At 46.0% G+C, this 10,971-nt stretch overlaps 1 protein-coding gene across 1 annotated transcript; it reads right to left on the bottom strand.

Moving 5' to 3' along the window:
• Positions 1-73: 73 nt before the first annotated feature.
• LOC8050482 (39S ribosomal protein L39, mitochondrial) lies at positions 74-9,091 on the bottom strand. The gene is made up of 10 exons (XM_029984506.4): positions 8,433-9,091; positions 7,914-8,120; positions 7,357-7,496; positions 6,719-6,818; positions 6,578-6,639; positions 5,393-5,505; positions 3,662-3,809; positions 3,470-3,541; positions 3,324-3,371; positions 74-673 (listed from the first exon to the last, which is right to left on the bottom strand). Exons 1-10 carry the CDS (start codon positions 8,497-8,499, stop codon positions 536-538), a joined length of 1,095 nt encoding a protein of 364 aa, XP_029840366.1. The 5' UTR covers positions 8,500-9,091; the 3' UTR covers positions 74-535.
• Positions 9,092-10,971: the final 1,880 nt, after the last annotated feature.

The following is a 10,971-nucleotide window of genomic DNA, read 5'->3' as shown; positions in this document are numbered from 1 at the left end:
TTTGGAAACTTAATTGCGAGTGATAATTAAGAAACAGCTAGAACAAGTGGTTTATGAGAACAGTACACATTGCCATTTTTTAGGAAATTTTTATGTTAACAGTACGCACTGCATTTCACAGTAATGCTCCCAAATGAGACTGCCAAATATAGTACTACTAAACAAAAAAACTGCCAAATTCTACTGACTTGGCATGCAACCGCTAAGAAATCCACCGCCGTGGCAAATAAAGAATGCTACAAAATGAAGACTGTAGGCGTATATTTTTTTCTGCAACATCTTTTTATCACGAAAACGTTGCTCCACACTATAAGATGCTATAGATACGGCTGTACTTTACTGCCATAATATGCTTACAATATTGGTGATGTTGATGAAGCAGCTAGCAACCTCCAGTACAGCAAATTAGGACGAGGGCAATCACGTCATTTTCAGAAATGCTCAAAGCCTAGGTACCTTGGAGCTGTAAACACATCGGACGATCAACAAAACAAAGCTCTCCATGAACTGAAATAGGGCTAAACGAACCCAGCACCTAGCCTGACGGAAATGCTGTAGGAGGTGAGGGCTTCTCGAAAATGATGTCGTGAGATACTTGTGTGTCGTCGCTGTCAATGCCATCTGGAACATCCCCATCCGTTGCAGTGTGCTTTCTTGGGAGCCCAGTGAAGTTCTATGGAACGGAAAAGGCATAATGGGAGAGTGCATTCCAAGACACGTTGCACGAACACATCATTTTGTGACATTTCTTCAAAAATCTTAAAAAGGCCCAAGGAACCCTCGATTTTGGGACATTCTGCTGCGATGTAACTGCTGTGCAGGCAGTATTGTTATTTCGTGAGCTCCACATCTGGTCTGCTTATAGAGCAGTGGTCTCAAACCCATCTTGGGAAGTGGGCCGCATACACGAAATTCATACATTACTGCGCAAAAGTAATGTATGAAGTACACCTGCTGATGGAAGTGCTGAAGAAGACTGTAATTGTTCATACACCACTTTGCGAGTGTAAAATGAGGCTACCCAGAGCTAGTTTGTACAAAGCCCCTCCTGAGTCGCTAAACTCGTCAAACACAAAGTTGGGGCCAAAGTTTGCAGAGCATGCTGATTGGATTCTCGCAAGGATGGCGTCACGCAGGATGAGATGTCAATCATCCAAACCCCCTCGGTGCTCAAATTCCAGCGAGATTGTGAAACACAAAGTCGTAGCGATCTTCATCGAAGCGGGCGCGAGCCCGCTTTGATGAAGCTGTGGGGCCAGCCGTTTATGCGGCTGAATGATGAAGTCGCACCCGCTTGTCCCTATATCCCTACACCGCGTTAGAGTCTAGGCTGTCTAGATTGTCCCCAGGTGAACTGTGAATATTCTGAACTTTCTCGTCGCAAGACCGTCGTTTCTGGAAGTTATTGGCGACGACAAAGTGACATTTCACAACTTTGGGAAAGAGTAATTTGAGGCCAATATCTTCGATTCGGAATAGAGGCGACGACTGAACTTTGTGATAATTGGAGCCGTGCACGGTGTACGTGACGTGGCTTTAGAGCTCATCTTTCGCCAATGTCAACAATGCTACCAGGGTCACTCAGAAGTGGTGTGTGTAATGATGTCGGTAATGTTTGAGATACGAGGGGGCGACGGAGTTGACGAGAAGAAACTGGGAAAAGGAAAAAATTCACAGGGTCTCTTAGGTTATCTCTAAGACGATTTGAAGGTGAAAGCCGAGGCACCGATGTAAACGTGATAGCGAACCTCCAAAGACAGCGCGCTCCCCGACGGCGCACTTCTGGCGCCGTTTCATTAGTACCTTTCACGTCGCTGACATGCTTTCACTCAAGGACTTTGGAGGCCTACTGAATGATAAGACATAAGGCTTTTGCCTTAATAAAAAAATGGGTACGACCAACAAAAAACAAAAAATGAAAGCCGTTTACAACTCCCTGTAACGCCGAATTAGAGCGCAGCTCTTAAGAGGAGGATGGAAGGGTACTGAGGGGAGGGTATACCCTGCCTCCCTCCTCCTCACCTCGTCATCCTGCCTGCTACACCTGCTCCTTTCCCCCCTCCTCTTCCTCCCCTCCTCCTTCTTCACCCCCCATGGCCCCCGGTGAGGTAACGTGACCCCCCGAGGTCACGTGACCTCAGAGGGGGGGGGGTCACGTGACCTCAGGGGGTTCACATGGTCACGTGACCTCAAAGGGGTCACATGACCTCACGGTTACGCCGACGCCACTCAAGCCGGAAACGGGTGCCTGAGCTGCACTCTAAAAAATATGGGGGTCAGGAAGTGCTGTACAAAATGTTTTGGAGAGAGAGAGGGAGGAGGATGGTAATAAAGAAGGGGGATATCTTTTCACCCGGACTTGTTATTATACCTTTCTGAAATGTCTGGTCACTATACAAGAGTCTATGGTCTCGGGTGATTGCCTCCGCCCCCTACACATTCATGCCCCTTGCCCCCTCTTTCAATGTCACCAGGGTGAATGAATAGCCCCCCCTCCCAGTCCCCGTTTCGACGCCCCTGCTTAGATGCATTACAACTGAGCAACGACGAGGAACAGCAGAGCTTGCGATTTTCGAAATAATGGCTCTAGAGGTTTTAGAGTTAAAACGATTCATGTCCCATGAACTCACGAGTGGCCATGACAGACTTTCAAGTGAGAGGTTCGTGCTAGGGCTCATTGTTTGAGGGCGACATCCTTTTATAGGAAGTAATATTTACTGGCGGCCATAGCTGTGTGCGTGACTGCTGCACGCATACATATGGCCAGCTTGAACAGTTCTTTTGCAACTTCGATGGTGTTGATTTTAGAATGCCATTACCTCAAGCCTCCGCCGTGCTTTCTAGAGACCACTAAACATGTTGGTCGCAGCTGATAATCTTTGTCGTGATGTCACACGTATGAACCACGGTCGTCTCCGCACGCTTTCTCGTGCTGCTCTTGTTCGTCGCCTAGGGAGTGATAGGGATTTTTTGCCACTTCAATAAAAACGTCACGAAGATAAACGGATTATCAGGTTTGTGAGAAAAGTAAACTTTGCGGCATTTTTTTGGCCACCCCCGCTACGTTATAACGCAAAGAATCTTTGTGTTTGACGAGTTTAGCGACCCTGCATGACAGCTATAATTTAGTTATAAGTAGGCTTCCAGATATCACAAAAACGGAGCACAAATTGGTGATATAGTGCCATGGCGCTGGCTACTACGAATATAATTATATGTCAGCCTGGACTAAATACTATGTTGCCAGGTATGCTCAGTGACAGTGAGCTGATAGGTAGTGGGCAAACAAAACATAACTTCTGCAATGAAACTCGGAAGCTTACCATCTTTCGTGCACGATCGCAGCACACGTTGAAAGCGAATTCACTCATCTGAAATTGAGCAAAGGCCACATTCACAAACATATTCCAGCCCAAACTAACCAAAAAGATTCCCGAGTGGAGCTACTTTTTAATAAATGTTTTCTTACAGTGAACTCGTTCGGGATTGCCAGGCCCTGGAACCGGTACATGACCCCCAAAGAAGTTTCGATCGGGTGTACCTAAGAAATTGGAACCCGTCAATCAGCAAACGACACTAAACCAACCGATGCCAGGACACTTTCTGACCAAAGACAGGAGTAAAAGCTGGCTTAGAATGCATCAGAGAAATGCCTACTCACTGCAACCACCTTGAAACGCCAAATCTGGTCCAATGACCCTATCATAGGTCCACTACTAATGTCCACGTGGTCGAGCAACCGGTAGAGCGTCACGGAGTTACCAGTGGCTGACATGGATGCGATCCGTGGTATCTGCTCCACTTTGTACCTGAAATGAAAATGCCCAGCAGACTGAGTACCTCAAGCACATTAACCGTACGACAGCTGCACGCAATCAACAGGCAATATCGCTGCACGTCTCCTCTTTTAAAGGGGACAGCAAAGCAGTTTTTTTAGCTACCCAAATTACTAAACACATGTTCGGAATATGTAAGCTTTACTCCTCCCGGCATGCTCTTTATTATCTCTAAATTCAAAATAGCCATTGAGAAACCGTGTAAATGTCACTGAACTACTGGCCACACCACCATGGGGACAACAATTTTCTGCTCAAAAAAACACCAGTATATTATTTAAAACAAATGTTGTTACGTCAAGCCACCCATAAAAGCAGCTCCGCTCCGCGGAAGTATGGCGGCAGGCTGTGTGCGTGCGAGCCCTGTGGAACTTGGCGGAACCCAGCCAAACTGGATTTTCATCCTCTCCCACTCCTACTCAACTACTGCAGTGGACGGGCATTCTGGATGGCCAAGTCACGCGTCAATGTCCCCAAGTGGCGAAGCTCACAACCACACCAGCTTCTTCGCAGCTTTGCCCATGAAGGTAAACATGACGTCACGAACGTGCTGGGGGAACCGGATTTCCAGAGACACATCGCAGTCCCCGACAGCTGCTCTTTGAACGCTCGCTAGAATCGGCCGCTTGGAAAAAAAAATGTAGCCATCTATTTAAAATACAAACGTGAGATTGTCATTAGCCGATTTTGTGGATCATGTTTAGCTCATTTCTGAACGTGAGAGATATATTTCAATTTTTCATTTCAGTATCCCTTTAACGCAGTTTTAATTATTCTTCTCAATAGTGACACAAAATGATGCCTCATTTTTATTCCACTTGCATGTCCGGAAATTGAAGCAGGACTCAGGATGCCTAATTTGGCTCAATTCACTACAAAATACTATCAACCCTATGTGCATGAATATTCTCTGAATTCGCCACAAATATTAAACTATTTCAGGCTCCAATTCTGTGTCAAATACAATGAATACCACAACATTTTCCTCACTCATGATGATTTGGTTTTTAATGCAAAAGCATTAACTTTCTCATAGAGCGAACCAGCGTTATCAGCTTTTGAAACCGTGCCAAACGGCACCTAACTCCCCTGTCCGATAGAGTGAAGCCTGTAGTCCGTAGCAGTGAATTGATGGATAACTTGCCATTGGCTGGTGCGCATCATAGTTTCAAGGAACGCCACCCTATGGCGCTGCGGCCCAGCGCCAGTGGAAGGAACACGATTAACACGGTGGCGCGCACTCGCCAGAGGCCCCGAGGGCCGAGGGGAGGGAGAGAGCGGGTGCTCTTCTCGGCGCCGACGAACATGGTGGTGCCTCAATATCATATCGCAAAACTCGAAAGAGCACTCAGCGGCGTTCGATTCGACATTCATGCTTTCGCATTCACAACTAATAAGATGTGCTTTGGTGTCCTCCAAATTTTTTGGCCGCCGCCCCCCCCCCCCTCCCCCCCCCACTTCAAGCAAGATAATACAACTGAACTATACTTTTAGCTGCATTCATGGCTAAATTTAAAGTGTAAATTCCTGAACCACAAGAAATAAAAGGAACACACTTGTTGTCCTCAAATATCTTGAGCGCCAGGGATGCGTCAACTTCCAGTCTCTCGAAACGGTGACCTCCTGCCGTCAGTCTTCTCCCCATCCCAGACAGCACGTGAAGTTCGTCCTGGAACAATGAACAATGCAGCGAAACGTATTACCCCGCAAACTTTTCTCGGAAACAATTACGCTGTGGCCTACCTTAACCCCTTGCCTACTGAGGACGGGTGTCACTCGTGCCACCCCAGACGAAGCATAAAGTCCGACCAAGAGTGTGACTCGCATTTCGGTTTTGGGGCTTGTTTAGCGCGCTTTTTGACAGATGGAAAAACCACCCCTGTTACTCTATGTACAGTGCGCAACACTGTTAGCGCGAACAAGCGATCGCCGGTTTTTCCAGTTTTTCTCTTTGAAACCAAGGGATGTCATCCAAGTCTTTATTGCTACGGAAAGAGCTAATTTAGTTCTATAATGTAAGCGATAACATTTCGTGCTCGCTATTACTATTAAGAAGTAAAATGCGAAAATGCACCGATGTTGTGTTCGCGCTAACAGTGTCGCAATGTGTACCTTGTGTAGTTTGCTCATTTGTTTTGCTGTTTGACGGAGAGAGAAAGCTTTATTTAGCCAAGAAAAAGAAAAGCAGTTGCTTGCAAGCGTTCACGCTAAAACAACATGGCTTTGGCACGGAGGTTCGCTTTAGCCGACAGATATATGAAACCTTCTTTTGAAATGGATTAATGCTCCGGAATGTGTAACGATGAATACTTCAGCCTCGCCCATTTTTTCAGAATCAGACGATGGTTTGATGGGCAGTGACAGGAGTGATGAAAACTATGTTGAATCCTGCAAGCATTTCATCAACTTCGGCATCTCTACGTCAGTGGGACTCAGACCAGAAGTCCTGATTTAGAGAAGATATGACACCTGGAAGTCGAGGAAACGTTTTTGTCTTATTTTAATGAAAATTGCCTGTCTAAAATAAAATTTTGCTGTACATTCCTTGAAGAAAAAAATCAATAGGCAAGGGGTTAACAAGAGCAGCTGGCAAATGCTAGAAAAGCAAGCTGAAAAAGGACCCTGCACCACCTAAGAGCATGGAAACCGAAAGGAGCTTTCAAAGTCATGCACTTGTACTCCCAGCACCTTTCGCACATTGACATCAAGGTGGAACTAAACAATCTTTCGATTCCACGTACCTCCCGGGGTTGCCAGTTCTCAATGTTGAGGTCTATGTTATACACAAAGCTCCCGGAGCGAACTGCAAGGCAAATAGGCGATGAAAACAAAAGAAATCTGCAGTTGGCAACATCCCACTGCACACCACCCAAGGACCTCACCTTGAGGCTGAGGCCAACTGTGCAGCTGCACATAGAAGTTGTCCTTGAAAGCATGCTCTACAATATAGCCCAAGAGGAAGCTGCCTGTCCTCCAAAAGGCCTGTAACACATTACATGCATTATTCAACAAAATGTTGCACAACCTTTAATCTAGCATCACAACACCACCACGACATGGCCGGTATCAGCTTTTCCAATCCAAGTTTGCCCAATGGAACTAGTACACTATATGTAATACATACTATAGATAGACCCTATATATAGACTGTCATTTGAAGGGTAAATCAAACAAAACTGCCCAGAGATTTCACTTATAAGTAAGTCACTCAACATTTTCTCGGTTTGTTTCCCAGAGGGTGCAAAAGCCTTGTCAGGTACCTATACCTTTCGCTTCAGATCCCTCTACAAAAAAAAATAATCTGGAGAAAAACACACAAAATAAGTATATTGTAATTAATAACTAGGAAGTTCTACATAGATATCACTTCCAAGCTTCGTAGAGTTTGAGCATCACGTTTAAACTATAGTCAAATAATTACAAAGTTCACTAACGATTTTGTTTTGCAGCCTTTCATGCAAGACCAGGTCGGTAATCTAAGGCACAAGTGAATAGAAATATGTAGTAATCAGCAGCCTGCCTTGTTGACGAAGTAGGGATATCTGTCCCTGTAGAACTGGAAAGTGAGTTCACAGTCCTGGGTCAGGGGTCGACACATGTCCCAGGAACGTCCATCAACTTCTGCAATGACTGCTCTTTGCACAAGGCTTTCGTGGATGTCTGTGGCGGCATGCAAGGGGCAAAGTTAGAAAAACGTGCCACTCCCACGCTGATGTCTATGCACGGCGGTCAATGCTGGAGACGTAGGTTACACACACATGTGCCCTAAGCTCTGCTCGATAGCATGCAGAAGGTTGCCAGAACTATACAGGTGGCAATGGGCCCTATAGAACAAGTTCAACGGGTGAAATCAATACTTGAAATGCTGCCGGCATAGAAAAGACATCACGCAAAATGATCGCAGCGCCAAGGAGCAAGCCGGGATGTTAGTTCCGCACGCAGAACGTGCTGACTTCTTTGCTGTACAGTGCACAGACAGTTGACATGCCTGCTCCTTGGTGTCCAATCGTTTTGCATACTCGTTAGAAGCACATTACTTGAACGTTACGTGCAAACCAGCCTGCAGCCTTTACTTACGTCTGGCACAGTCGTGAGGCGTCGACAGGTTCTTATTCATCACGAGGGTGCATTGTTCCAGCGGCCCGGTATATTTCACTTCAATCTTTTCCACCCTAGTGATCAAGGCAGACTGGCGCTCCTTCTCCTTGCTGAAGAGTTGGGTACGCTTTTTCCTCACCTCTTCGTTTGTGAGCTTGCTTTGGCCGGCAACCACGTACGAACAAACTTTGAGGAAAGAAAAACAAAACAATAATCCGCGCTTAGTAGCACGAACGTTGATCGCTACATAATCGAACAAACCAGCAAATTATTTTTAGTTCTCGAGGTCAAGCCCAAGATGATTCCAACCGAACTAAGCACGTGTTTTCGGCAGCACGGCCTGGGCTGAAATTTTGTAAATGTGGTGAAAGTTAGCTTATCTCCTTTCTTGACCATCATATCGATACAAATGAGGGTCATTTTTGAGCTCAAACACGTGCGGCGTATCAGCTAGGAAACAAGCTAGAGACCAGTACAATCCTTAAAAAGGCTACTCACAGTTCCTCTGTCGTCCACATGCCCTTCTGAGTGCCAATAAAACGTGCCTAGATCTATTTAAAGACATTCTTGCAGTGAGGGAGTGTGCCTTCAACAATCAACAAACGCCATGCCCGATGCCCGACGACCATGCCGAGATTGATGCCGCTGCTGATCGCGCTTCTGGGCACTCGCAGTGCTCGCAGGTCTCAGGGACACTCTAATTTCGCAATTTTAAAGGGATACTTCAACGAAATTTGAAATATTCCCGTCGTGTTCAAAAATAGATTGAATATGATCCACAATATCCGTAAATGACAATCGCACGTTTGTATTTTGATCCTGGTGGCTGTATTTTTCGTTATGAACGGCCCACTCTGGCAAGCGCTCGGAGAAGGCCCAGCTTAGAGCACGTGACATCCAAAGCAATCGTGACGTAGGTAGTCTCAAGACGAGCAAAGCTACGGCGAGGCTGACGTCGAGAGGATGGCCTAGTCGTTCCAGCCACCGAAGCGGCTGCTTTTGTACGAATTTTGAGTGACGGGTTAATCTTCTATAATCTTCTAGGGGGACAATAGCGACTTCTGCGACACACAAAAGGGATTCTCGGGACGAGGGGAGTTCCTCCTTCCCCCCTTCTCTCGTCGTGGCCGGAAACGAGACAACCTCCGTCACTAGCTGTCAAGGTTTCTAGACGAGCATTACAAACGAGGCGTTAGCGACATCCACCAGGTGCTCTTTGCTAATCGTTTAATTCGTTTTAAAATTCCTTTTCGAGACTTTTTTAACAAGATATTGGTATGTTCCATGTGATACTGCTCTTTTGAACACATATAGACCAAAAAATGAGCGTTGAAATTTCGTTGTAGTATCCCTTATTGGTATGTTCCATGTGATACTGCTCTTTTGAACACATATAGACCAAAAAATGAGCGCCGAAATTTCGTTGTAGTATCCCTTATTGGTATGTTCCATGTGACACTGCTCTTTTGAACACATATAGACCAAAAAATGAGCGCCGAAATTTCGTTGTAGTATCCGCTCATTTTTTGGTCTATATGTGTTCAAAAGAGCAGTATCACATGGAACATACCAATAAGGGATACTACAACGAAATTTCGGCACTCATTTTTTGGTCTATATGTGTTCAAAAGAGCAGTATCACATGGAACATACCAATATCTTGTTAAAAAAGTCTCAAAAAGGAATTTTAAAACGAATTAAACGATTAGCGAAGAGCACCTGGTGGATGTCGCTGACGCCTCATTTGTAATGCTCGTCTAGGAACCTTGACAGCTAGTGACGGAAGTTGTCTCGTCTCCGGCCACGACGAGAGAAGGGGGGAAGGAGGAACTCCCCTCTTCCCGAGAATCCCTTTTGTGTGTCGTAGAAGTCGCTACTGTCCCCCTAGAAGATTAACCCGTCACTCAAAATTCGTACAAAAGCAGCCGCTTCGGTGGCTGGAACGACCAGGCCATCCTCTCGACGTCAGCCTCGCCGTAGCTTTGCTCGTCTTGAGACTACCTACGTCACGATTGCGTTGGATGTCACGTGCTCTAAGTTGGGCCTTCTCCGAGCGCTTGCCAGAGTGGGCCGTTTATAACAAAAAATACAGCCACCAGGCTCAAAATACAAACGTGCGATTGTCATTTACAGATATTGTGGATCATATTCAACCTATTTTTGAACACGACGGGAATATTTCAAATTTCGTTGAAGTATCCCTTTAAGACCTTACCAGGTTATATGGGTCCCGGTGTGTCTTTTCAATTTTAATTTTTTAAATTTTTTAGACAAGCTCAATAGTCGAAATTAAGAACTATCAAAACTGAAACTGGGCGAATGCTAAACTGACTAATGTTTCACAACTCATTTGCATATATTCCTTTATAAAATTGAAGCAAAAGATATCACATCTTGTACGGTACAGAGGAACTCATATTAGCACTTTTACGAGGTATCAATCTGGGGTAGTGCTCAATTTTCTTTTCTTTTCTTTTTTTTTTTTGTAGGGGTTTTAAGGGGTTTGTAGCGTAGAATCGAGGTTTGTGGCCGTTTTAGCCCCTACACTTACACGCAGAGGTCGGCATTTTAGGTCGCCCTCACTCAACCTCACAGCTACACACTCACCTTCAGCCCCTCACTCACCTCCATCCTCAGTCACACTCATCTTCAGCCCTTCACTCATCCTCCCGGACCTCACACACTCATGGCCCTCACCACCCTCGTGGCCCTCACCGTCCTCACGCCCCTACCGCCCAAAAAGCCCTCATGCACTCGTGGCCCTCACGCCCCTCACATACTCATGGCCCTCACGCGCTCATGGTCCTCACGCACTCATGGTTCTCACGCCCCTCACACTCATAAATATTCCTGGCTCAGAAACTCGCTCAACCTCACCTCACCTCACCTCACCTGTGAAGATGAGGGCGAGTGAGGGCCCTCATGAGTGAGATTTGCCAAGGCGCTAAGTGCTTAGCACCTCGGCATGCTAAGTGCTTAGCACTTAGCATGCCTTCGCACTTAGCACTAGGGATGTCGTGAACCTGTCGAGTTCGAG

This window comes from Ixodes scapularis, unplaced genomic scaffold, assembly GCF_016920785.2.
Source record: "Ixodes scapularis isolate PalLabHiFi unplaced genomic scaffold, ASM1692078v2 PGA_scaffold9__187_contigs__length_104089568, whole genome shotgun sequence".
In the NCBI taxonomy this organism is placed as follows: domain Eukaryota; kingdom Metazoa; phylum Arthropoda; class Arachnida; order Ixodida; family Ixodidae; genus Ixodes; species Ixodes scapularis.
The sequence above is the reverse complement of the archived record's forward strand: the minus strand, read 5'-3'. Positions and strand labels throughout refer to the sequence as shown.

Excerpts from the sequence above, each read along its gene's own strand:
- LOC8050482 (XM_029984506.4), bottom strand. The coding sequence starts at position 8,499 with ATGTCTTTAAATAGATCTAGGCACGTTTTATTGGCACTCAGAAGGGCA. Across the intron at positions 7,497-7,913 it reads GCCTCACGACTGTGCCAGAC|ACATCCACGAAAGCCTTGTG; the intron begins GTAAGTAAAGGC and ends ATGCCGCCACAG. Across the intron at positions 674-3,323 it reads GCGATCGTGCACGAAAGATG|AACTTCACTGGGCTCCCAAG; the intron begins GTAAGCTTCCGA and ends TCCGTTCCATAG.